Source organism: Ornithodoros turicata, chromosome 9, assembly GCF_037126465.1.
Source record: "Ornithodoros turicata isolate Travis chromosome 9, ASM3712646v1, whole genome shotgun sequence".
In the NCBI taxonomy this organism is placed as follows: domain Eukaryota; kingdom Metazoa; phylum Arthropoda; class Arachnida; order Ixodida; family Argasidae; genus Ornithodoros; species Ornithodoros turicata.
The window spans coordinates 34,830,216-34,857,515 of NC_088209.1; the positions used below are offsets into that span (position 1 = coordinate 34,830,216).

General features: G+C 45.1%; 1 protein-coding gene across 4 annotated transcripts in view; it reads right to left on the bottom strand.

The window, feature by feature from the left end:
* The window catches only part of LOC135368734 (proto-oncogene tyrosine-protein kinase receptor Ret-like), a 103,982-nt gene that overhangs the window by 65,524 nt on the left and 11,158 nt on the right, over positions 1-27,300 (bottom strand). For 3 of the 4 annotated variants that reach the window (XM_064602214.1, XM_064602213.1, XM_064602212.1), the window contains exon 2: positions 2,358-2,414. The exons of the other annotated variant lie outside the window; for it this stretch is intronic. In XM_064602214.1, coding sequence (XP_064458284.1) covers positions 2,358-2,414 — 57 coding nt within the window. The remainder of the gene's footprint in view (positions 1-2,357; positions 2,415-27,300) is intronic. 4 annotated transcript variants of the gene reach the window in all.

Here is a 27,300-nt window from a genome sequence, read left to right on the forward strand (position 1 = left end):
CTACTCTCGCGATGGTAATGGGGTCTTACTGTATTAGCCAATTTTGTTTTGAACTTCGTTTCACGAAGAGCTGCGCAATCAACTCAGGGATTGCTCGCTAAGGAAATTAGGTGCAGCCGTCATTTGCATTGAGACAGGGGGATTTAAGAAAAAATAAACAAAAATATAGTCTGTCATCTCGGAAGATATCGTTGTTATAATTACTTCTGTATTCCCCTTTGCTCGTATAACAGAAATGGGGAATATTAAAGCGACAGCTTGATATGGCCCACCAACGTCCATGGCCGTGTTTAGTCCGTCCGTAACAGTTGTGGAGAGTGAAGGAAAAGAGAGAGATGAGAAGAAGGAAGAAGTTACAATATGTACCGACACGAGTGAGGACGCCCGAAGTACCCGAAGGTCAGGATGCCGACTAACAGAGACGGAAACGACGTAGAGCCAACCACGGTGTATGTCCGTCCGTCGCTACATCTGGACACGTGACACCACGTGACAGTCCCCCGACCACGTGACCGTCAGACTCTGTTCGCGGTACGCTCAAATTGCGTAGCTACCACAGTAATGCAAAAAAGAAAATTAAACTGTTCCACGAAACATTAAAATGCTCTCAGCTCAGTAAACACTTAATCTCATTTCAAGAAGTCTATAGCGCCAAAAATTTACCTCCAACCGTTGCGGGAAAATTCGCGCGCGTGATTTATTTCTTCTGCACTAAAGCAAGGTGTCTTTTAATCATCAAAGAGCAGCTGCATGGGCGCATTTTTCTTTCTTTTTTGTCTCGTCTTCACTTTTAATGTGTCGTATATAACTATCCTTGTTATCATTAATGAAGACGGCCGTCTTTTCAACGCATAAAAAGGCTCCCAGCAGCGGTAGTAAAGTGACCAGTTCATTATATCTATTGGAAGTGGAACCGGCTAGCATCACTTCTTTTCGGGGATCCTACTACGTGTCACAGGCCCTAATAGTGGGCCCTGCAGCTAAGGAGAGACCATTATCCTCATGTCTGCAATTGAGTCTTTGTCACAGACACACGATACGCCGATAATGTTGCGCACCGCGTAAAATGACAAGATGCGCAGGAAGTTACATTATCTGTGGATGATCTCTGGCATGCGAGCTACGCAGTCCACGTGAAAAGAAGGGTCCAAGGGCTGAAACTTTTCGGATGAAAACATCAACGTTAACGCGTAATGCCGTCTATGCAGTATTTATTAACCACCCCCTTACATGTTTTATGACATTTTTGAAGTACAGGGTGACACGCAGCTCACCCTGAAGGTCGTTTCTTTTTTTTCTTTTTTTCTTGAAAGCCAGATGAGGTATACTCCGGTAGAGTGGGATAAGTCAGGTCCAATAGTAGAATAGACAATTGAAAAAAAAAAAAGGCAATGAAGCTTAATTGCCGCCGTTTTTCAATTGTCCGTCCTTGAAAGCCAAAAACAAAAAGGTATTGCCACAAACAGAACCCCTGAGAGCGTCTTTCTTTCCTGTCTCAAGGGATACTGTGACAGACACAAAAACGTACTGAAATAGAGTGCCCTCACAATAGGAGGACTTGCTCTTCTATGAGAAGGCTGTTTTATGTGTAAAGTAAAGCATGGCGACGTCGTTCTCCGACTTACGAAATGTTGTTTCAAGGTAACACCTTGTGTGACTTTTGTCAATGTAAGAAGACTTTGCTCTTCCTTTGATATTGATGCCTAAAATAAATGGCACTTCCTATAAGAGCAGTTAAAATGCTCAACACTAAATCTCAATGCCGCCTGCCGGTGATCGTCCCCTGGGTGTCTCAAGACGTCCTTTTCCTCCTCTGCGCGGGTCAGGCGTGAATCGGAATAAAGCGGCAACCTGAAGCAGACACCCATATTGATTCGTGTCCTGTCGTTTTTTTTTTTTTTCTGTTGTACCCATACCTCAGGCTTTCTTAGTATGGATTTCATCCACCAGCTTGTCTGCCTCTATATGCCATCTTATCTGTCAACCATGACGTAGATATTTTATCCGACGTTAGTCGTGCATGCTTGGTCCATGCTTCTGTATAAAATCAGTAAAAGGAGCGCTTTGCCGATTAGGTTTGTCGATTATGTATCCAAATTTAGTGTCCAGGATGGACTGATATTTCGCCTGATTGTACCTGATTATGTGCTTCAGTACAGGAGGTGTGTCCTCGAGGTCGCAAGTTATTTTCGCTGTTGTTTGCAGTGTCGGTAACGGACAATGAAATTCACAAACAAAGACGATGGCAATGAAGTGGGCTAAGGGAAAGTGAATAGACTTTGTTTTGCAAAAGACACCTTTGAGCATCTGCTGAGTAGTGAACCGAGTACTGTGTGTTTTCGTCTCTTAGAACTTACCATATCTTCCGGTCCATGCGAAGTGCTCTTCGGAAGCGTGAATGTCGCGAAAAGACTCTATAGGAAAGGAAAAGGCGAATGTGGATTAGGTCCTGACGAATACAGTTGCATAAGTTTAGAGAATCAGGTGGATAAACCCTATGGTGCAAAGGGCAACAACAACAACAATAAATGAATAAAGGAAAAGTGATGATGACATGGTGGAGCGAGGAACGCAAGCACAGTGAACGAAAAACTCGAACGAGAAATAAATCTTTTTCTCATATTTTTCGCATTTTTCTATCAATCAATAAATAAGTACATAAATCTGGTGTCGTTTAGCTTATCTGTATAGCTCACTCTCAGTTGGACTCGGTGCAGACTTTTTTTTTTCTGGTCCTTTGTTTTTTCTTTCATTTCATTTTTGACTAGGACGAGTACCATGGACAACAAAATCGATTATAGTCTTCATCTTCTGTGGCGGAATTCTTCCAGGGGGGGTGGGGTGGATATGTTTAATACAAGGGATAGACTACTAAGATAGGCCACTGCAGGCATGTACAGCTCCCGTCAACCTTAATTATAACATTGGAAAAAATTCTGTCTCATTTCCGAGCGCGATGACAGCCAGCCTGGGGCCACTAGGGGAATGTTAAGTGAACGAAATCGTTGCGGTAAACTAACAGAATAATTTTGTTCAACTAAGATTACCTTATGTTCCCTTATGACCCTATGGCTTATTAAGTTGCTGTAATCGCGCTCGGGAAAGAGACCATATTTTCTCCAGTGTTATTATTAAGGTTGACGTGAGCTGCACCACTGTAGGATGCGTGCTACGGGGATATACTACTAGGATATATGTATATTTATTCATTTATTGTGACGCCTCAAAGACCTTGCGGCATGATACCAGGGAAATATGACCGTCTTCGAGGATATAACACACGGACGTGCTACCGGGGATACTTGGGATATATTACACCGATATCTACTACGAGGCTGTATGCAACCACTGAAAAGTGGATCATCCTGCAATGTACCGCGTAACACTCGCACAAAATAGCCGCGAATTCAATCCGATTCTCCCCAACCGGAGGCTGGAATGAACTACCAGGGCACAATCGAGGCCTCAGGTGCAGATATTCAACACCTCTCCATTGTTCTACGTTTCGGAAGCTCTGTCCAGAAATTCAGACGGCAGTGTGCACCTGAGATAGCGTTAGGACGGCGAGTGCGAAACCATTTTCCGTGCCTTTGTCTGGAAGAGTATAGCAGCGGCAAGCGTTTCCGCAATAAGTCCTGCACCTTATTTCGATATGTAACACAGGGAAACGTAGGGAATTAGTCAACGAAGTCTTATGACATCGCAAAGTGCGCTATCTGTTAGCATTCTACTTGCAAAAACATGACGTATTAAGGGCAAGTTTTAATGATGCTCGACCAATTTTACACGTGGATAAAGCTCGATTTTAACATAAAGAGGTTATTTTACTGCGGTGCTGGCAAACGAGGTAATTAAAGGGGATCACTCGGCAAACTGATAATCGACAAGTTCCATGAGACGAAAGAAAAGTCGGCGCCATAATTGCCACGGATGCCACGGAACTGTTCTGCAATGAGTATAGGGGCTGTTCCAGTTTGTTTATACTGCGCAAGGCATTGATGTAATTCTAATTTTGTCTTTAACCATGTCTGTAATTTCACATCATGAGGGTTGAGGGCAGTTGCCCGCTTACGAGACTGTCTCCCGTCCTCGACACCTGCCACTACCTTTGCGCCAGCGATGTGGACCTTAAAACGGCCTCCCATTCACGCCACTATACCAGACTTTCCCCGAAAACAGGCAATCAGCCCTGTGGTAGCCCAACAACTCGCTTTGGCCCATCTCACCTCTACCCATCCCCATTGCCGACAAATCTTCACCGATGCTTCCGTAATGTCTGACGCAGCGGGCGTGGCCTTTTACGTTGCCGATACAGACCATGAACAGGTCTACAAACTGCCCTACCCCATGTCGTCCACCGAGGCTGAACTGTTCGCCATTCTTACTGCCCTAGAATATATAACTGACTTGCCACCTGGGAAATGGGTCGTCCTCACAGACAGCAAGGCGTCTCTCCTCCGCTTGATGTCGGCCCGCTCCAACCTCATACAGGGTATACCCAGCTTGATCATTCAGAGGTATAACGGACTCCGTGCCAATGGTCATGCTTTGTCCCTTCAGTGGGTGCCCGGTCATGTGGGCCTGACCGGTAACACACGCGCAGACGCGGCTGCTAGACGAGCCGCCGCAGCTGTTACCCCTGCCACTGCACGTCCACCACTTACACTTTCGGCTTGCCATTTAGCTATTCGCCGCCGGTGTGCAACCCGTGCCCAAGCATTTAGATCACAAGCCGTCGCCTACAACAGTCACGTGCAGTCCATCGACCCCTCGGTTAGCTTTTTCATTGCGTGTCGCTGCAGTCGTCAGGACGAATCATTGCTGCACCGCCTCCGTCTCAACGTTGCCCGCACCCCATTGCTCCTGTACAAAATGGGCCAATCCAGCTCCCCCTTGTGTTCCAGCTGTGGCGAGGTGGGCGACATTGCTCATTGTCTTCTGCACTGCCAGCAGCACATCCCGCAACGGCAAGCCCTCCATCGCCGTCTAATACAGCTGGGCTACAACACACTGTCCATGGCCACCCTCCTCGGTCCCGTCCCTCGGCCTACTCAGTGGGCCATCACCACAGCCCTGCTCCGCTTCTTAAATGACTCTGGCCTTGCGTCTGCCCTCTGACTGGACGTTCTTCGAACTTTCCTTCGTGCCTGTGCTGCACTGCACTGCGTGCCAGCTTTTCTGTCATCTTTTCCTTTCTTTTATTTCTTTTGTTTCACAGTTCCTTTTTCTTTTCTCTCTCGGAATAGCAAGCTGGCAATAGCCTGGCTGACATTTCCGTTTTCCTTTTCACTATTAAACATATCCCCCCCCCCCCATGAGGGTTCTATAACGTGCGCTGAAGTGTTTCGATTTGACGATGAAGAATCGTGATGGCAGTGAAAATTATCTAAAATGTGCCTTTTTCCAGATAATAGTTAAAATGTGCTGTCCGCTCGCTTCCTCGTGAAGTCAGCTTTGAATTCACGGTCCTCGTTCGACCGACATCTCACCATACCTATAAGAGAGCATCTCCGACCAGCCAACCAACCAATCAAAATGACCTGACATGCCAAGTAAACAACTCAGAACATTTCAAAATTCCCCGACCCCTGCATGACAGAAGACCACTTCGTTATTCTCTCGTGTTTTATTCATCTTATTTCGGCTGCACAGGGTCAGTAAATCAACGTCGCCGAATCTGAGAGGCTGCCTTGTAAATAACTCTTGTTGGTTGCCTCCGCGCGCAGAAACAATTGTTATTCATTCAGGAGGTTGCATACTGCGGAAAGGGCAAGCGGAGCTCGATGTTCGGATCTTAGGCTGAACTGCGGCCTTTATGACGAGATGGAAGACAGCCCGTTTGTCATGCATGCGAACTTGATATTCTAGATACAGCAGTGCATGGACATCATTACTTCTTCGGTCTTTTCTTTTCCTTTTTTTTTTTTTTTTTTTTTGATTTGGTGCGCTTTTCCTCGCACTTTAGGTAATAAACTGAATCTTCCGTACGATATTTTGTTAGTCTGCACTGTACACTCTTGTCTTTTGTCTTTTCTTTTTTCAGGAGAAACCAGACGGAATGTGGGGAACGTTTGCGCGGTTATTTTTATCGTATTGCTGTGTCATGAATACATTGGTGCAAACGGAAGATTTTGAAACGATTTAGATATATGCTTTAGGATAAGATGTCAGAAAGTGCATCTTGTACCGCAACTAAAGCAAACGTCATTAAGGTGCAAAATCTAAATTGATCTTTAATCTTCCTCTTGGCTGCAGTCCTAGCTATGACAATTGACACGAAGACTAGTTATGCGTTTTTTTCTTTATCACATCACATCACTAGTTATGCGAACCAAGCTTGCTGTAACAGGCTGTGTCATGAACCTCATATAATGGAGGATAAATTAACTGTAGGTCCAAGCACCTATACCATGTGACTACCATACCATACTACTATATACCATGGCACGCATTTCCCACACCTTGCTTCGTCTTATTGCACGTTCCCTATTAACGGTAACGCGAGGGTAGACGCAGATTAAGCGCCAGATTACCTCTGCAAGTAATTCCCACCCTCTCTCACCGTACATCGTTCACGGCAGGGGAGATACACTGCATTATCAAGACGCTAGGGCGCGTGGATCCTTTGCCCTCAGCAGACGTGGATTTTTTTTGTCTGACTCGAAGACTGCACTTGAAAGCATTTCTGAACTTGAGCTGCGGTCTCAGCGCTATGTGATTAATCCTCCAAGCTGCTAGAACCATTCATCATCGTGTAGTGTTGGTATCATCTTTCAGTGGGTTCTTGGACAATGTGGCGTCGCAGGCAACGAGGCAGCAGTTTCTACTACTCTTGCTGTCCATCAACAACGACGTATCTCACGCACAGGTGCTAACCTTCTCCTGCAACAGTTTGCTGCAGATGAGTGGTGGAGATACCTCCAATCTGTGGCAGCGCTACGTGATTGATTGAAGTGTCAAAAAAACTTTAAAAAATATGGAGATGTGAGCTCTGCCGAAGTCGGAAGTCGGGACAGGCTACTTCAGAACACATGAGCAACTTGGCTACCTGAGAGCAGTTGACCTGAATGTTCCCCACACGCCTCCCAGGATGTATAGAATGAGGAAACGTTGCTCCAGGAATTGTTCCCTCTGTGACACGTTAGCGGACACTGAACATATCCGCCTACGCTGCATATGAACGGTCGAGATCCTGTTTACGGTTAGCTTTGCACAAAATCACTACCGACCCAATAAATCTGAAGGTTCCTCTAGATCCCTAGAGTCCTAGACTCCAATCCAGCATCCCAATGTTTTGCCATAGACGCCTTAATACGGTTCATAATGGATGAATTCATAACGGCTTCATTATGGACTTATAATGGCTGGATTTCCCGTATCTGACAGCGTTGACCGCGACTCTTTGTGGACATGACTGTTTGACTGTGAAGTCACCAATGTCCCAGTGACGCATGCGTTTCAGTGGCTACTGCCTGCAACCACAGCTAATAAATGCGGAGTAGTAGGTCCCCTCATAACATCCGACTCTAAAAAAATATCGTTTGCGTAATGCAACTAGAACGACATGGAACGAACGTACATGTGTCATTTGCTGCCGTGCCGTTTATTTAATACGTTTCGCATCCAGCTGGTTATTTAATAAAGACATTCCTACAGTGCAGTATAGCGTAGGTTGGGCTGACTTGTGCACTGTTCCACGAAAAAGAAGCGCGGCGCCGTATGTGTAGCTATGTAGCGTGAAATTGATTTTCTCCTCGTTATATTCTTACTAACATACGCGACAAGGTGTTCTGCCTTGTTATTAACTGTAATCACTTTTTCCCGAGGTGAAATATGCAGGTACCGCATGTCCTCTATTGAAAGCCCCACAGATTGCATTCAGACTGAAAGATTTATTATGGTCACGTCGAAGGCGAGACAGACATATCGAAGAATAGCTGGGCTCTCGCATGTGCTCTGCAACAAGAGAACAGAATACTTAGAGCGTGGATACGTAATCACCTGTGTGACAAGGAGATATCGAAAATGAGATAGAAGGCATAAAAATCCCTCTACCGACTCGACCAACCAAGCATGCCGATTTCTCTTTAACAATTTTCTGAAAAACACATACAGGTTAAATGCTTTGTGATAGACACAGCGGCGGTGAATCGCCCACCCCATCATCATATAATGTATGTATCTATGTATGTATTGAATTGAATGTATCGTCGTTGTCGGTTCTTGTCCAGTGTCCGTCCTGTCTAGTTCCCCCCTCCGTTGCTCCTCAGACTCAGATATGTTTCCGTTCAATCGTATGTATGTGTGTGTATGTATGTATGCACGCATGTGTGTATGTATGCATGTATATATGTATGTATGCATGTGTGTATGTATGTATGCATGCATGTGTGTATGTATGTATGCAAGCATGTGTGTATGTATGCATGTGTGTATGTATGTATGCATGCATGTGTGTATGTATGCATGTGTGTATGTATGTATGTATGTATATTTGTATGTGCGTATGTATGTATGTGTATGCATATGTGTATGCGTGTGTGTGTATGTATGTATGCATGCATATGTGTATTGGTGTATGCGTGTATGTATGCATGTATGTATGCATGTATATGCATGCATATGTGTATGTATGCATGCATATGTATGTGTGTATCCGTGTATGTATGCATGTATATGTATGTGCGTATGTATGTATGTGTGTATGTATGTATGTATGTATGTATGTATATGCGTGTGTGTATGCATCTATGCATGCACATGTGTATGTGTGTATGCGTGTATGTATGCATGTATGTATGTATCTATGTGTATGTATGTGTATGTACGCATGCGTGTGTATGTATGTGTATGTATGTATGTATGTATTTAATGATTACTTCGCTGAGGTTATATGTGTCATGTTTCCACGGTCTTAGCTAACCCCTGCACAAACTGGATGCGCGCCAGCGCCAGCTTTCCTTTGGTAATACGTCGCTCAGAAAAGTTAACACCATATTTCTGGGTGTTATCCTCGTAACCTGTCCTGGAAGAAGCAGATCGACTACGTAGACACAAAGGCGCGTCTGTGGATGTTAGTCATCCGTCACTTTGCCGGAGCTAAGATGGGGAATTGATGAGAAGTCCCTACTGACCCTCCACAAAGTTTTAGTTCCTGGCACACTTTTGTACAGCCTACCTGTCCTGCACGGCGTCTCCCAGACTCAAGAACAGCGAATTCGCTGTATTCTTGCGCGGAGCCTGATGATTTCACGTGGAGATCCGAGAGACGCGGAACCACTTGAACCACTGGCCAATGGCTCAGCCACTAGCTCTGCGGCAGTGACGCCGTGACATCACGGGCCAATGTCTCATGTATTGGGTAGACCCACATTTGTCATTATCCTTCCCTCCCACCTGCGTAGACTCCACCTCAATGTGGCTTTCACCCCCAATTCAAATGTATGATCAGATGCTGTGACACAAGCGTCTGCTCCACCACCTGCTGTGTCGTAGCGAACAGTCAGTACATTCTCGTGGGATGTGAACCCTATGGCTCGGAAAGGTGGACACTGTGTAGTGAGCTGTGCTCAGCTGAGTGGCGCTAGCCGACAGACGTTCAACCTGACTGCAATTCTTGGCCCATGTCAGAGCAATGTGCAACACCGTCGAGGTCATCTGATGTTCTTGGAGTTCCTCTTGTCTACCGGCTTGCTCCAGACGCTGTAGGGTCCTCCCTTGCATCTCAATGACCATTGGCACTCCTTTCATGTTTTTTTTTTCTTTCTTCACCTTCCTTTTTTGTGACGTAGCGCAGCGCAACCAGTGGAGGAGAGCTCAAGTGTTGTACTTGCACATAACTTCATTTTCATATCTCACATCTCATGTTTCGCGTGTAATCGGGTAGTGGACTGCTCTCCAGCGGTGAATCACCCCAGGCCAGAGTCATGATCTATTTGTCGTTGTTGTTGTTGGCTCGTATCAGCAAGAGACCATTCAGCTGACCTTTCCCCTTTCTGTTTTTCTTTTTCTTTTTTTCTGCCAATAAATCTCCACCCCCCCCCACCCCCCCATTGCTCCATCGTCGTGTTTTTCACACGTTCATGGACTTCTTATCGTCCACCATATTGCTTCAAACGCTAGTATGTGTGCGCGTGTTTTCTATTATTCTTTCTTCTCGCATCTTATTCGTGTACTGTTCCACGTGCAATGAGGTACGGTACCGCACCGCCACGGTGAAACAGCCCAGTTGTTATTGTTGTTGTTTCTCCTTGTACAACCCAACCTGATGATAATGATAATAATACTTTATTACACTGATTTATACTACGAAAAGGGGGGGGGAAGAGAAACACTGTCAAGGAGCCCGCGAAGAGGGAATCACACACGTAACATGAAAAACGGTTAGGAGCAACTAACATTTATTTGAACAAGAACTTTCGTGCAAGAGACTGCACTTCTTCAGTGATTCACTGATTTATACTACTATAACAGTTTATATATTGATGCTCTTGTTTCTTTCTTCTAACAAAAAGATTAGCTGGGTTATTTGTATCTGTAGGAAGGAAAACACACGCAGGCTCTCTCCACCTTCGCGTTCGCACGCGCAACAAGAAGAAAGATAACTTGTGCAGAGTGGAATTAACCGTCAGCGGTTGCGTGACAGAGTTGGGTTGATTATGTAAAGACGTTTGCACCAAGCAACGTAATACAATCAAGCGTTACTTGCGTAACGTACGAATCGCATCATAAACAGAAGGGCCTTCCGTATAACACCGCTCCTTCAGAAACAAGCTTATATCGAAGAGCCGTGGCGTCAATGCTTTTCGTGGCTAGTTGAGTATGCAAATCGCGTACACAGGGTTCATTAGTCATTCTCGAGGATCCCTAGTAAATTTTGCTCCTTCTGGTTAAAGGATGTGGAATAATGTATTCGCCCCCGATGAATGTGCATGAATATTTAGCCTCGAGTAGCAACGAGTGACGCAGGTATACAAGGCTAAAGGCCTTTTGTCTGTGTTGTCGTTTTTTTGTCCCCTAGTCGCGGGTTTCTAAGTTATGGATCTATACCACCAGCTCGCTTGCTACCTCTCTATCCTCTCGCTAGAGGAGTGCTGCCGTCACGTGTTTGGGAGGGGGTATGTAAAGTTAAAATTCGCGGTGAGGTTGGTTGCATGCGGTTATGAGGACTTGCTACTCCGCATTCATTTGCTGGGGCTGCAGGCAACAACAGCCACTGAAAAAGACACTGTCCAAGCAGCAAAATATATTGGCCCAATATTTGCTAAATATCGGCAAAATATCGGCAATACTGGTCCAAGATTGGACCAATATTGGGCCGGTGTTGCCAATGTTCAGCCGATATGGGGCCAAGATGTTGTGCTTCTTGGGTGGTGATGTCAGTCAGGGAGTCACAGTTACAAACAGTCACAGCCAACGCAGTTAAAAAAACGACCGCCAGGAATCGTATCACGGCGTCAATGGCGAAAACGTTGATGGTACGAAAGATGAATGACACGTTGCATACCGAACCAAGGATAGGAAAACACCGCTGGGGGACCGGTTTGACTTTGTCTACGCATCGTCAGAGGTCCCTCTTGGTACCTCAAAGTTTTCTATGCTTCTGTTCGTCTCATGATTCATGCCAGATATTTCCACTGTCTTTGAGAGCATGGCGGACACGGCACAATGAGCATTCAGATGCGCAGCCGTTCGGGTTCAACGCAGTTTGCGAGAGCGCGGGCGAGAGGTGCTCGCCCGGGCGAGCACACAAATATTTTTAAGCATTCATATTTTGTTCGCACACTGGAAGATTGGAATTACGCTTCCAGGACAGGAAATGTAGTGGAACACCTGCACAATTTTACCAGCTTTTACTAGGGCGTTAGAGGGCTTTATGTAACTCTGCATTGCTGAGCTTCGTTTTTTGTTTGTTTGTTTGTTTGTTTGTTGTTCTTCCCTTGTTGTTTCTTCTTTTCTGTATTGTACAGGTGAGTCTGCTTGGCGTATGCAGGAACTGCAGGTTTTGTTTTGACTTTATTGGTGTTTGACATTGTACTTACTGTACTCAACATTTACTGCAGTTAATATGTGTGAATTGCATATCTACTGTTATGGCGCGTCAAGGGCCCAACAGTATATATAAATAAAAATAAATAAACAAATAAATGTAAAGTCACGGAGAAAGCAAACTGGAGTAAACATCCACCAGCACGAGTGCTTTTAGCAGTCTAGTCTTTCTCTTAGGGGCACCCCGCAAACACCTCGACTTCAATTATATCTCCCCTTCACCTGAATATTTTCGTCGAAGACCTTCCCCACAAATATCAAGCAGCCCCGAAAGAACAAAAGCCGTGGCTATAAATAACACCTGTCGTGACACATTTGTGTCCTCACAAACCGACATCCGTGACATCCTTCTTGGCTGCCCAAGTTCAGAAGCAGCAGAAGCATCATCTGTCCCTTAGTCGACGAAAGACGGGTTCTTCTTCGAATGGTAATGCTCGCCTCGAGGAAAGTTGTCAATATATGAAGACCGTCATCGTCAATATCTCCGCTGGCAGGACAGGAAAATGAGTCTTTTGATGGGTACTCGAAGCAAAAGGAGTACTAGTTCTAGTATTCTACGTTGTGAGCCCGAGAAGGACTGCAAGTGCATGTTAATGAGATCCTTTGTGTAAGCGAATTTGAGAGTGGCTCGAAATGACGCGGAAGTACGTCATACGCCCAGATTTTACTAGATAGTATGTTTGATAACGAGATCAAGAACGATGTTTACAAGCAATAAATTATGCGCGATGGCTGGCTGACGCATGCATAATAAATAACCATTCAACATGCTCTTGCGGCCATGACACAGACAGTAATGTTATTTTCGATGACTCTCCACGCAGCTGTGTACGGAAGCTTGTCGCTTTGAGGCTCATCTCGACTTTTTTGGCGGTGATGAGATAATCGCAATATCAATGCACAGCTATCGCATTACCCCGCACATCGCATTAACTCGTGGTTGGATGGAACTGCTTGTCGCAGTCGGCCGCGCTCAGCTGGCGGGCAACGTCACGACCATCGCGGGGGGGATCGTGCGTCCTGGTCCGACTTCACAGGGAACCGTGACAACATCTGTCTTAAAGCGTCTGATGAAAACTCCCAGACAGCACTGTCGGCGCACGGCTGTGCTGTCTGGGCCACTGTATACCTCACAGACCCGGTTCGTTAGCCAATCCAAAATCCAGTGGTGATTTAGCGTTAAATGCGAGAGAAATGCGTTGTCATTAAGTGTCTTTTCTAAGCCCGACTTTCGGGTGTTCATGTCCAGTCTACTTTGGCTTCCGGTTGTCCACTTCCCGTCTATACTTGACTTTCGGTCCAACTCAACTTCCGGTTGTCCACTTCCCATCTATACTTGGCTTCCGGTATCCACGTCAGGTCCAACACGACTTGCGGTTGTCAACTTCCGGTCTAACCTTACTTCCGACTGTCCGTTTAAATCCGACTTCCGGTTGCCCACTCCTAGTTTAACTTGACTTCCGGTATCCACATCAACTCGACTTCCGGTTGTCTTCTTCCGGTCTATCTCACTTCTGGTTGTCAATTTTCCATCTATACTTGACATTCAGTATGCACTTCCGGTCCAACATGACTTCCTGTTGTCCACCTCCGGTTCCACTTGAGTTCTGGTTCGACACTTTCAATTACTATATGTAAGTCCATTTAATGAACTTTTAATTAGCCTCAATTACCCTGAAATTACCCTTTAACTACCGAAGGTAAGCCCAGGTTATCTGAGATAATTTTGAATTTTTTAATTGCTTTTAAATTACAATTACTTGCTTTAATTACTCTCACTAAGCTCTAATTGATATTACCTGAAGAAGTGCAGTCTCTTGCACGAAAGTTCTTGTTCAAATAACAACAACGTATATATTGTGATGATGAAGTGGTGAGGTTTTCTTGTTCAAATAAACTTCAGTTGCTCCTAACCGTTTTTCATGTTACGGGTGTGACTCCCTCATCGTGGGCTCCTTGACAGTGTTTCTTCCTTTTTTTTTTCACATTCCGACGTATGATATTAATTACCTTGAATTATATTTAATTACCTCCGGTAACCTCTTTAATTTCATTTAATCTTTAATTTCATTTAATATTTCTCTGCATTACATATATCTTACATTCATTGCATTCAAACTCAACTTTCTTGCTTTAATTGCCTTTCATTACCTCTAATAACCTTCCGTTGCTCTTACCTCTTACTCTTAATTACCTTCGACTACAATTTCAAATCATGTACCTCCATTTAGACTTACCCTCTTATATCCCTTTCACAAGTCCACTTATACATCTGCCTCGCTGAGGCTTCACCATCTCTCTGTCTCTTTCTCACACACATTTACATGCAGCTTTTTCCAGTTTGACACTCCTAATGCTGACGCATTAAAAAATAAATAAAACAGTGACTTCGATGCTTCCAACGCCGGATACTCTAAAATACAACGTGGGACAATATGCATGCTATCATACCGACTGACTTACTATAGATAGGGCCTGACTTTTTCGGGTTTTATTTTTGGCCAAATTCGGGAGGTAAATATCAGGTAATATTTTTCATTTGAAAATTCGGGTGTATTCGGGTTAAATCCCGTTACGGCATGTTCTGTCGTCAGGAATTCGGGTGTATTCGGGTGATTCTTTTTGTTTAGTAAAAATTTGTCTTAACATGGAACTAATGTTTAGCAATGTTATCAAACATTATCTTAATGCACGCTTATGAGTGTGCCACGCGACCCGGATGTTTTCGGGTAGATTCGGGTTAAACCCGAATTTTACAGATTTCGTTCGGGGGGTAAATATCGGGCGGATACGGGTTTAACCCTAAAAAGTCAGGCCCTAACTATAGACCATATCTTGTTGTCGCCTTCCAAATGGAAAACGGCGCAACGCCACCTCATGTCATTTCTTATGACACTAGAGAAGGAGAACTTATTCGAATATTTTAGCCAAGTGGTGTAACTTGCACCAGAGTAGATAATCATCATCCCATCGATATGCTTTTTTCCTTTTTTTTTTTTTTTACAAACAGCATGACCAAAGGGATTGCTTTAGTGTCTCCCCAGCACTACCTCTTTCTTCGAGGAATCCATAAAATGAAATACCTCATACCCAACATGCTAAACAAAAAACAAAACAGGCTTCGACGAATGCTGTTAATTTGACAAAGCTAACAAACTCAACCCAACAAGGACCCAACAAACTCAACCCAGGACACGCGTACCAAATTATCGCAGAGTGCCTCAGCACAAAACGCGGCTGCATTTGTTTCCAGAGCAATCACTCCAACCTATCTAAAGATGCACAATCTATATGCTGCGTCAGACCGCACGATAGCCCCAGAGGAGGCCTTACAGTTTTCCTACACCTTGTATGTCTCATCCTATCCACCTACCTCATCCATTCTCTGTTCCTGTGAGCCTTCTCTATCGGTATATTGACGGACGTCCCCATACACGCCCTCCCATCGGACGCTATATGGTCATCGTATGCGGAAAGTTGGCGCTGTAGATGGCGCGTCCGTCGGAAAACGATCCATCACGACTCCGGACCATGTTTGACGAGGGAACTTCGTACCGAGGAGAAACAACGTCGAAGGGAGCAAAAAAGAAAAAAAGTAAGATATAAAAAAACAGAAAGATATAAAAAAAAAACATTGCGACCACATATGGACATCATTTCCTTGTTTTGGTTAGTCACTCGCACTCTAAGAAAAAAGGGTGTGGAAATGGGGTAACTTCTATAGTTACCACCTAGGTCAACATAGCGTCTGATATAGGATGGATGTAAAAGGGTGGTAAAAGCAAGTATCATATACCCCTATCCAAATTGCTACAAAAAGCCGTATGCCCCCCTCGCTCACCGATTCAGAAGCGGTAACCCTATCATTCGTAGGTAGTAGACTGCAGAACTTTGCAACCTTTTTGGCACAATGTGTGCGATAACTATTAAAGGTGTAAGTAATCCACTCTTTTTTTTCTAAGTGTGTGGTGTTCTTCCGTGTTCAGCAAGCAAGGTGTTTGTAAATTTAGTTTGTGGGGGGTGGGGATATATAAAGGTCAACGTAAATTTAAATATAGAGACTTTAATGTCATGGGGCAACGGAGGTTCCACGAAGCTTCATTTCGCCGAATCGGCAAGCTGAAAATATGAAAGGCCGCACAGCGCGAGACACACATATGCAAAGCAATGACGCGACGTAGTATGCTGTGGTGTTGACATTCCAGGGGAGCAAATGTTAGAAACAAGGTCAATATGCAGGAAATGCGATGACACATTTTTATCTGTAACATGCCGTTCAATCCAGACTTGCGTTGAATTTCAGGTGTTTCAACGCCGTATCACAGCAACGGATTTCGAAATAGTTTTATGCACTGAGCATCGCTGTGAAGGTTTTAGAATGTTTTCGAGTAACGGCAGGCAAAGAGACGCTGTCGCTTCAAGACAGGCAAAAATCTCATTAGGGTGCTTAGCAGCGATGCCGCCGCCGTTCTCTCAGCGTCGTAAGGGCAGCATCCTTTTGCCTGTTGGTATTAAGGAGAAGTTGAGGATAAAGATAATTGCTTTTTCTGGCAACTTCAGTGTGTACAGGATTACACACGATGAAGTATCGGGTGTCTAATGAAGATAAAACGAAAAAAAAACAAAAAGCCTGTTTGGGATCTAGGCTACGCGTAAGAGGACATAAATTATGGGCTACATTTTTCTCTTTAGATATTTAGATATCGTATAAGATATATATCTTATATATACCTAATATGCCTTAATATAATTATATACATAAGTATATATATATAAGATATCGGACATTCTGTCGAAGAGAGTACGCATCCTATGAGGTGAGTATGTACCTAAAATTCACAAATGAGCCTTCTTTATTCGGGGTTTTTGGAGGAAACGTCACATAGCAGGATGGGAATTGATGTTCTGAGGCTGGAGCACATAGAAAGGACAAATACATTGTGCCTAGGAAATTCACGGAAAAGGTTAGTCAACTGTAGGCCTCGAACCCGCATCTTCTGGGTTACCGGTCCAGGGCTCTTACCAATTGAGCTCAGCCAACACGCCTCACCAAACAAAAAAGTGTTAGCTTAGCTCAATTGGTAAGAGTCCTAGACCAGGAATCCAGAAGATGTGGGTTCGATTCCTATAGCTGGCTAACCTTTTCATTGACTTCCTTCTTTCGTCAGATAGCAGAACTGGGGCCAGTCATTCAAACCCACCATCTTGTTTCGTTAAATCGTGGATCACGCCTATCAATCACCAAATATTGCAATGCAAATGAACCCAACCCACACCATTCTCTATTTCTCTACACAGCAGTGAATACCGCCAAAGTAATTTATTTCTTGAATATATATATATTCCGAAACATTTTCTCGTAAAAACAAAAACTAGGAACTGTCACGTAAACCCCCGCAGCAAACACACAGGTCCAACCCTTGTGCCCTGTAAAGCGAGCAGAGAAATTGGAACACCCAGCCGGATGCTGTCATTGGAGTCAGAACCTGAGCCAAGTGGTGTTGCCTCGAGCCAGTACCAGGCAACCTGCCAACGTCTGCTGCCGTGCCGACCCGCTGTCTGGCAGCAGGAGACGTCAACACCTTTCCTCGCAACGCTCTTTGCTCTGACGAAGTTGCAACATTCGACGTTTCGAAGGGAAACAGTACCCCTGGCAATGGCCCCGTGTTTTCGTGCAAGAAACAAAAGCCGGATGTTCTTCGGTTTTGAGAACGAGTCAAAGTGCTGGTCTTCAGAAACGACACTGGAAAAGAGGTGTCAGTATAACGAAGCGCTGGACGTTCCGTTTTGGTTGGCGATTGCGTGGAGTGGGGACGTAATAACCTCGATAAAATCGCTTCCTCTAATTTGACCACTATATGAAACCAACCAATGTTCTCAAATTGTGACAGATTCGCGCAGCGTAACGGAGACAGCGTTCATTCTCAGAGACCCTGAATATGTCAATAAGATCCGATATGGCCGCTGTGCGACTATTGGGATTTTTCGGATACCGAAGCCAATAACTACGTATTGAATTGGTATCCAGAACCGAATATGGAATTCCATATACGAATTTCGAATCGAAAGAGAATATATTCAAACAGCATCGAAGCCGCACGCGTAAGCTGAAAAACGCCACGCCACAAGAAAATGCTTGCAATAAAGCATATATTGCACCTATATGCCTGCCTTTGTGTGCACGCAATGCTAGTCTGTACGCCAACAAGAATCCAGTGAATAAAGTATGTCATGTCTATAAGTCGCTTTAAAGACCTGCTTGTATATTCGAAGCACAATCTTCGTATCCTATCATTCAGGGTAGTCATATAATCCAGTGGTGATTTAGCGGTAAATGTGAGAGAAATTCGTATTCGTATTCCAAATTCGTATTCCAACTCGACTTCAGGTTGTCCCCCTCCGGTCTATACTTGACTTCCGGTTCGACACTTTCAATTACGATATATAAGTCCATTTAATTTTCCTTTAATTAGCCTCAATTACCATTGAATTACCCTTCAATTACGAATTTCATCTTGAGTTTCATTTAATTCCCTTTAATTACGTTTACTTGCTTTAATTACGCTCAATTTCCCTTTAACTGACGTTAATTTCCTTACATTTACTACATTAATTACATGTAATTACATAAACCTTATTACATTCATTATCTCTAAACTTAACTTTCTTGCGTTATTTACCTCTAATTGCCTTCAATTACTCTTACCTCTTATTCTTAATTACCTCCAACTACTTCAATTTCATATCACTTACCTTCATTTAATTTACATATCTCCCCTTTACATCTCCTCTCTGCCTCTGTGAAGCTTCACCATCTGATATATATATATATACACGCATACAGCTTTTTGCACTTCGACAGCCCAGAATAGTTACGCCGTAATAGTTACGCAGCACTCTCGTCTCGGAACCGGACCCGTATTGTTCTGCTCAGAGGAGACCGCCGTTCAATTCTGCGACGTCTAGTGACACCCCTGGCTTCCCGCCAACGGACAACCGACATTCTTCCCCCCTCTATGTTGAACAGAGTTGATCCCATGCTCGCTTTCCGCATGCCACGAAACACATCTCGTCAGGATGCTGCATTAATCCACCGCATGCGCCTCGATGTGGCCTTTACAGCTCAGTGGCGTTACCGCTTGAGACAAATTGATTCTCCCACCTGTTGCCACTGTGGTGCTCTTGAGGATCTGGAGCACATTCTTCTTCATTGCCCTCACTACGAACCTTCCCGAATCACACTCTCCGAGTCTCTTCGTCAGCTGGACTCTCGCCCTTTCTCCCTACCGAAATTGCTTGGTCCCTGGCCCAATCCAGCCCAGCAACGCTCTGCGCTCAAAGCTCTTCTGACATTTCTGGACACCATCGGACTTCGATCGTTATTGTAAAGGGGCTCGTTATTTTATTCCCCCCATTCCACTAAGCACTGGGGTAGAGTATCGCCTGTTGCGATGAAACTCCTCACTCCCCTAGGCCGAAAATAAAGTTGTTGTTGTTGTTAGTTACGCCGTACGAAACGACAAAATTACACCTTGCCCTAAACCACGTTCATTAAACATGAAGCATAGTTTCTCATCCATTTCGTTATTTCGTAATTCTGTGCCGTTATTTCCTGGACCCATCGCAGAACTGAAATAATATCGGATATAAGTCTCACATACGCTTCTTGACACTTTTCGTTTGAGTAACTTATTTAGAGGTGATCTTTTCAAGTTGTAAACGACACTTCACCTCTAGACAAATACGCAGTGCGGGAAAGCATATTCAAGGCCGAAACAGCATCACAACGCATGACAAATGGATGTTATACGCGCATGCTCGGAAGAGGAGACGTCCACGAACGTGACCTATGCGATCGAATGTATACTCCCATTCAGGAAGTCTTACAAGTAAGAGGAAGTCCTATGAATAAGACACTGCACAAGATGTATCAACACCAAGGGTAATTCTCCGGGTATTCGGGTCGATATGTAACGCATTGATCACATTTCTTCCCGCGGATGTAATGAAGCGCTGCACGTGCAGGACCGTTTTATGACACTGAAATGGCAGGCAGGAGCAGATTGTGTCCCCGGTAATTGCACGGCGGAAATCCCGGAGGGTTGGCTGAATCATTGTTGGGCATGAATCGTTCCGATTCGTTCAGTGACCAGGATTGCCTTCTGGGGAGTTATTTGTGAGAAAATTCAGTGTGCGCTGTAACCTGGTTCGGTATATCGAAACTAACTCGGCCAATAATTTTATACTTAGGGTCCTAGGTGTTGCAGAACTCGATTTCCAAGTCCTGTGACATTTTTTTTCTCTTTCCTATACGTCCTTCGAAACAGAATGTAACCAAGTGTCTGTCGTAATGTCAAGTATTTTTCTTTCTTTCTTTCTTTCTTTTTTTTTGCCTCTTGTTTATTTCTGTTTCTATATTTTAACATACTTTGTGTCGCGTCGTTTTTTGTAGTGTATTGTATTGTAATTGTACTGTACTGTATTACCAATGTGATTTATGTTGTGTGCGCCAATACTATGGCCCCTGTGGCCGTTCTTGGGCACCAATAAAACATTTTATTATTATTATAAGCATAGTAAGAATTTCCTATTAAATTTCGTGTTAGCGCCGCGAAGCAACCGTGGCTATGAGTGCGGCTTACAGACGTGGACAGATGGAAAGCGGACAGCCGGAAAGATTGGAGGGTTAGTATGCGTCCTGGGCCGACTTCAGGATATTATGAATTACAGGCAGTCAAAACGTGGACTACAAGAAGTTTACGCAAAGATCGGCCGCACGACAACATACCCGGCAATATACGACTTATAGTGCGTACATTTTATATATTGGTTCTTTACATGTCGACTGATATAGAAATTAGACAAACGCGTAATGTTACATGTACAAGAAATGTGTTTCCATTTCTTTCATTCTTTCTTGTGTTTCTTTCTTTTCTTTTTGAAATAATTAAGCATAACAGGCTGATGTTAGACATTCGAACTTTGAGGGCGTTAATGCGTTAATGTGCTAAAATTTCTATGAAAGTTGCCGTTAACTCGACAGCAATACAAAAAGCACGGCATTCATTCGTGGCGTCGCTCATGATGTATGTAAGCGCAACGGAAATCGCAATTTATGAAAGTAGTACTATTGTAATTAATTATTACTATTGTAAGTAATACTCCGCGCAAGGAGCTCACGGACACAAACCAGACGGAACGTTAAGGACTTGTCCTGTCTGGTTTGTGTCCGTGTGCTCCCTGCGCGCTGTTGTTACCTTTGTTATGTCTGGATAGCAACTGGGCCCTTATTAGTGAGAAGCAAAGTGTACTTAGGCCAGTGGCCTACTTACTTGGGTAATTAGATAATTATGTTAATAAGAAATTCTGAACAGCCCGTATTTCCACCGTTTTGCAATTTACGCTTTTACCCTTCTCTCCTGCTCAAGAGGCGCGACACGGCGGTGCGGAGAGGGTGTCCCATCATCCCGGGAGACCAGTGGGAGATCTACTTTGAGGGAAAAAAAAGGGAGTAAACATGAGAGCAATTACAAGCTATTAGCCCCCAGATTGCAATTACTCTCCATTGTAGTCCCATGATAGAGAAATTTACTCCCCCAGCGCTATAAATAGTTACACTTCTCATAAGCTTGCATGCGTCCTAGTCCCCGAAAGGACTAAAATAATTCATTTTCCTCTTAGATGATGATGATGATGATGGTGATGATGATGATGATGGTGGTGGTGGTGGTAGGAGGAAAAAATCGAGATGTGAACCGACTTCCTTTTCCTCTTAGAGTGCACCCTATGCGCACTGCTCCTTTTGATAAGGAGAGATAAGCGATACCGTAAATTGCGGTTTCCTTTTATTCCCGCGAGGAGAAACTACTTTCCACATTGGTGCGCCTTTAGTACAAATTGTCAGTTGGTCGCTTAAAAGTGAGATTTACAAAATCACGAAAAATACGCGTGAGACAACGAAATCTTGAGAAGGTAGATAAACTTCCTCTTTTATATAATGGACCTTTTTCACATACGCGTCGTATCCTAGCGGCCCTCCAGCGAACCACACTATGAGCGCTTCAAAACAAATCCACGTGGGTAGCACAAAGGACCAAAACCAGTCCGGAGAGGGACCGGACGAGCTCGCGCCGTTCGTGCGGTCTCCCCACTGGGCCCCACTTCTGTCGTCCCCATACTGCGCCATCTAGTGAGGACGGAGATAGCCCTGTCCGGCGCATCAAGGTCATGCGCATAGGCCGTTGTGAAAAAGGTTCATTGCAGTAGTAAACAGCGGTACACATCTCAAGTGCGAGAAGACAGGAAAAAAAAATATATCAACTGTACCGGCAAGCGAGACGCTGTAACGATCACCCAGCACAAAACGTGTTTATTCTGTATAAGTGGCCGTTCTGTACCACCACGCCACTGTCAATTCACTCTATCACATTACCTCCCAAGCACTCTTTGATATCCCTGAAACATCCACACGCACACAGACGATGTTTTTGAGTCACGCAAATGTTTGCTTGGGATGGGCGTCGGATCGACCGCCTACGCGCCTCACAGCTATAAATGACGCAGCAAACTTGAAAAGGGCAGACGGCCACTGTGTATGGTCGTCGTCGCCACGTGCGTAAACAAGTATTACAAGACAAAAGGAATGGACAATAAAAGGATCCCGTTTCCACGGAATGAGTCTTCTGTTATGACCAACATCGTAAATTCTCTCCATGTGCGCAGTTGAGCTTCAATTTACTTACAGGCTGGTTTGTTTCCGTGTGCGATATCAAGGCCAATGCTGAAAAGGTTAAACAAGAAGTGGAAGGTTACTTCTCTTCCAAGGTTACTTGAGATACTTCTGCATGACGCGAACAATTTCTGCGATTGTCAAACGTCGCATTGTCATCAGGAGTCCAATATCGCATATTATTGCCTCTCTCTCTCTCTCTCTCGTTAAAGATCCCCAGGTGGTCGAGATTATATGCAGTCTCCCCTGCGGCACGTGCCGCAATGTAAATCTTCTCCCAATTAATAATAGTAATCAGTCTTTTTTTTTTTTTTTGTTACGCGTTAAGTAAAACAGGCACTACTGACCAGCACGACATTCGAAACATTCAATATCAAAATCGCTACCGTAAATACAAAAATCATGGCTTCGCGACAACCAGTACGTCTAAAGATCGATACGAAAGTGTCCGTCCTTAGCACAATCCCACAGTCCAAACGACGTTCCCATCGCTCAATCGACATATTTTTCTTCCCTGTCATATCCCATCGCTATATCAGCCGTGCCTCGCCCTTCGCCGAGGAATACACATATACGGACAACAACCTGACCTTTTGTCTTGCCCGCATCTCACTTCTGGATGTTGCATACCACGTGACATCAGCATGGCGCCATGAAACCGCAAGTGTCACATATTCCGCGGTATGTACTATCCCATGATTTATTCCAACGCCAACACATCTGCAAGTCAAACACCCTGGTCCGTAAGCAGTGGCATGCCTTCGCTAATATTGAATGGAGAAGAAAAGACTTGGATCCCTGGCATCCCATATAGCCTCCTCTATCTCGCTCTTCTATGGGTTCGCTTCCTTTGTAAACCAAATGTGATATGTGAGGGATGCCTATAATTTGAGTATAATGACATTCACGCCATTATGTTATGCGCCTTTAATATATCTGGCCTACATTTCGCTAACACCAATTATATTGTGGCGTTGCTCCGCCCACGTATGCATGCATGTTAACCATAGGAATTAGTACATGGGGACGAGTCAATATTTGTGCTTGAACTCTTGGAAGTACGATTTTCCAAAGCCAAGTGCGCAAAGCTTTCAAATTGCAACATACAATACTATGTAGCGGACGACGTGTCGCTAGGGGAAGAAGAGGAGGAAAAGGTGTAAAGCAAACGAGACATTCCGAATAATTTCAGCAAGAGTTTTCGAGTCTCTTTTACATTAAAAAAAGCCCGAGTTGACGTTACTGCCTGTATCTCCGAAACAAGAACGATACATCTCACAATTTTTAATCCAACGGAAATCTTTCTCTGTGCAACTAAATTAATTCAAGTGCATTATTATGGCTCTCCTGAAGCAAAAACATCGCGTTTGAAGCAACAAGCGCTATTCAAAAGAACAAAACGTAAATTAACAACATCGGTTACGTCTGTTCCAGCCATCCGATCTCTCCATCGCCGTAAACAAGCCACGCGCAAACAAGCTGTCAGATGACAGACCTTTTTGCTGACAGACGATGCGGACGATGACCGAAAACGCTACGCGATATCGCCACTGCGAATATTCGTTCTTGCTCGCTCCTTTTAACCAGGCGCAGCGTCCCTGTCCGATAAAGAAAAAAAAAAGTACACGAATTTATAGAAAAAAAGAGACAAAGTAAAAAAGAAACAGAATTAAACAGCTGCGCAAGTCCATTACGCATGACAATGGTGTATATAGAGTTGGGATGGTTGGTACGACATAACTGGAAGAAAACAGCGCAAGGCAGACGAGGGCAGTTATCCATTACACATGTTGTTTTAGGTCTGTCATCGAAAGACTGTTCATTGGCACCACCGTCGATATTGTACCGCTAGCGCTAGTAGTAGTCTGATGTTGTGTATTGACACGTTCGTGATAGAGTATATATATGTGTTGTAGTGGAAACGCATGTGTGGCTGGTAGACTAGTGCGTTTGTTGCGTTAAAGGGAGCCAGCCAATATGGCTGGTCTTCCACGATGATGCCAATACATATATGTGTGGCTGGTCTTCCGCTCCGATGCCAATACATGAGAGTTTACACGCTGTCGACGAGTGCACGCGCAGCAGAGCCGCAGTGTGGAGGAGGTGATCCAGCTAATTAACGGCGGTATTCGCAGAGTTCTTTGCAGAGAGCGAGCGGTGCTTCGAGCAGTTGAGTTTCACCGCCGCTGGATGACCTCTGACATTCTCTTCCGGGTGGACAATGGCGACTTCTATGTTAACCTATGAGGTGTCCACATCCTCGTGTTGTTCTCCCACTTGCGGCTTTCCAGTGTCATGGACTGTTGCATGGCGAAACGGACACATATAGCAATCTCTAAACAGCCTTAGTCGCTGGGCGAGAGTTGGCGTTCAGAATGTTGTTCGAGTCTGTCTGAGTTGCTACAGGAAGCCGGCCCCTGCGGCCGGCCTTCCATTTGATGCCAATACACTCTCTTTACAGGTCCCCACTTAAAAGAGTACGTGTCATCAGTCCGTCGCCTCCGCGTGAGCCACGTGGACGCTGATCTCTCTACATGGTCAGTGAGGCGGTTCTATGTGTCCCTGCTGGGCTTACTTCCGGCACCCACGGGTGCACCGGAGCTATCTATTTCGCGTCAGATCGCGTGGCGCTACGCTACTGCAGGATGGTTGGACTCCCGTCGTGCCAGTTTGCAGTGAGACTTGCGCACGATGTCCTGTCGCTCAGAGATCGTTTGCATCGTTATGGTCTCACCTCGCCTCGATGTCCTTTCTGTTCTAGCCATGAAACTGCGCAGCACGCTTTCCATGAGTGTCTTGTTCCCGACGTTTTGTGGCACAGAGTTGAGGAGCTGTATGGGGTTCCACAGATTCGCTGGAGCACCATTCAAACGTACCTTCAACCCCCCGTTCCAATCCGGGATACGGCAGTTCATTCTCTTAGCCGTAGAGATAAACTACCAAGTGTGGATTCTGCCCCATATGTTGTGGCGCAGAGCCCTGTTCGGCGTTCCCCGGGTTTGGTGGAGTGCCATCCAGTTCCTCTTCCAGCCTTCGGTCCCGCACCGTGATAGGAAACAGTTTCTTCTTTTGGCAGTCGAGATTAATTACCAGGTGTGGATTGCTCGCTGCATTGCAGCACACGGTGGCCGCACCCGTAGTGTAGTCGAAGTGCTAAACCTCGTTCGAGCAGGGATTCGCCGCGCCCTTCGCAGAAAGAGAGAGAGAGAGCAGTGCTGGGAGCTATGCACTTCGCCAGGCGTCAGCAGACGTCGTCGGTCCTCTTTCAAGATGCTGGTGGTGCGTATGTGCTTCCCTATTAGGTGGCCGTGTAGATTGTGCCGTTGTCACGTACGCAACCTTCCGCGAGTCTTCGATCGTTGCATGATGACGTCCAGCACAAATATTCATTTTTGACATGCAGTGATCATGTGCTCTAGAGTCGGCATCTACGTAGTCCTAGTTTAGTCCGTGTGAAACGCTAAAGGATGCCTGTCTGTGTGACTGGTCTTGCGCTCCGATGCCATTACATACATGGTATGGTAAAAAGCAATCTCCCATCGGGAGTGTTGTTATCCACTGTGTAAGACAAGGTTTCTGTCAGTGTAAAGGGGACTCTACCTTCATAGGTATAGTTCCCCCACTTGCTGACGATACACACTAATGCCAATACATCGCCGGTGCCGGCTAGTTTTTGGGTGGTCCGAGAATATGGTTTCGCCTCCAGGCAGTGAGGGATGGACTGCGCGCACACGTCAGACGTGAACAGTCATTGTACGGGCTTGTGGAGTGCTCTTACCTCTGGCTAACCTCTGCCCGTCTTTTTCAGCATGTTCAAGGTGAGTGGGAAATTAAGTTCTATTAAGCGGATGGCTAACAGTAGTATTACGCCTCATGGGCTCAAGCGACATTGAGGTATTTTTAAAAGGGAAGGATATATGCCTGTGAGTGCGCTTGCGCGTGTTGCCTGTCTGTGATGTTTTTATCTGTTCCTTTGACCCATCCTGGAAATCCAAGTGCACCGTGACAGCCCTCTGTGCTCGCCATGGGACCGCCGACTCGGGCTACCTGACACGGGGATGGTGTGCTGATCCGTGTGGTCACAGGGTACCCAGAACATTACTATTGACTACTGGCACTGGTCTTGTGGTGGTTGACGGCTATCGGTAACATCTCAGCGCCTCTCTTGGTCGAACGGGGCGTACGCCAAGATTGCCCCCTTTCTCCGATACCGTACGTGTTAGGTATAGAGCCACTGCTGCAGCGCTTTCGTAGTGGCCACAGTAGTCTTTGACATCGTCGCATATCGTGCTTTACACCGATGGCCTTTGCTGACGGCATCACCGTGGTTGTCCCAGACGAGGCCTCAATGTATCGTCGTCAGTATGCCGCAAGAGTCTGTACAACGGCCCGCCTGAATACGCAAATGTATTCTGTTCTCGTAGTATCGGGCACGCATACGGGTGCACTGACGGCCATTGAGGCAGTCTTGCGGTTGAAATTCCTCTGAATTAACTGTGACAGTAGAGGCCTGCTGCAGAACT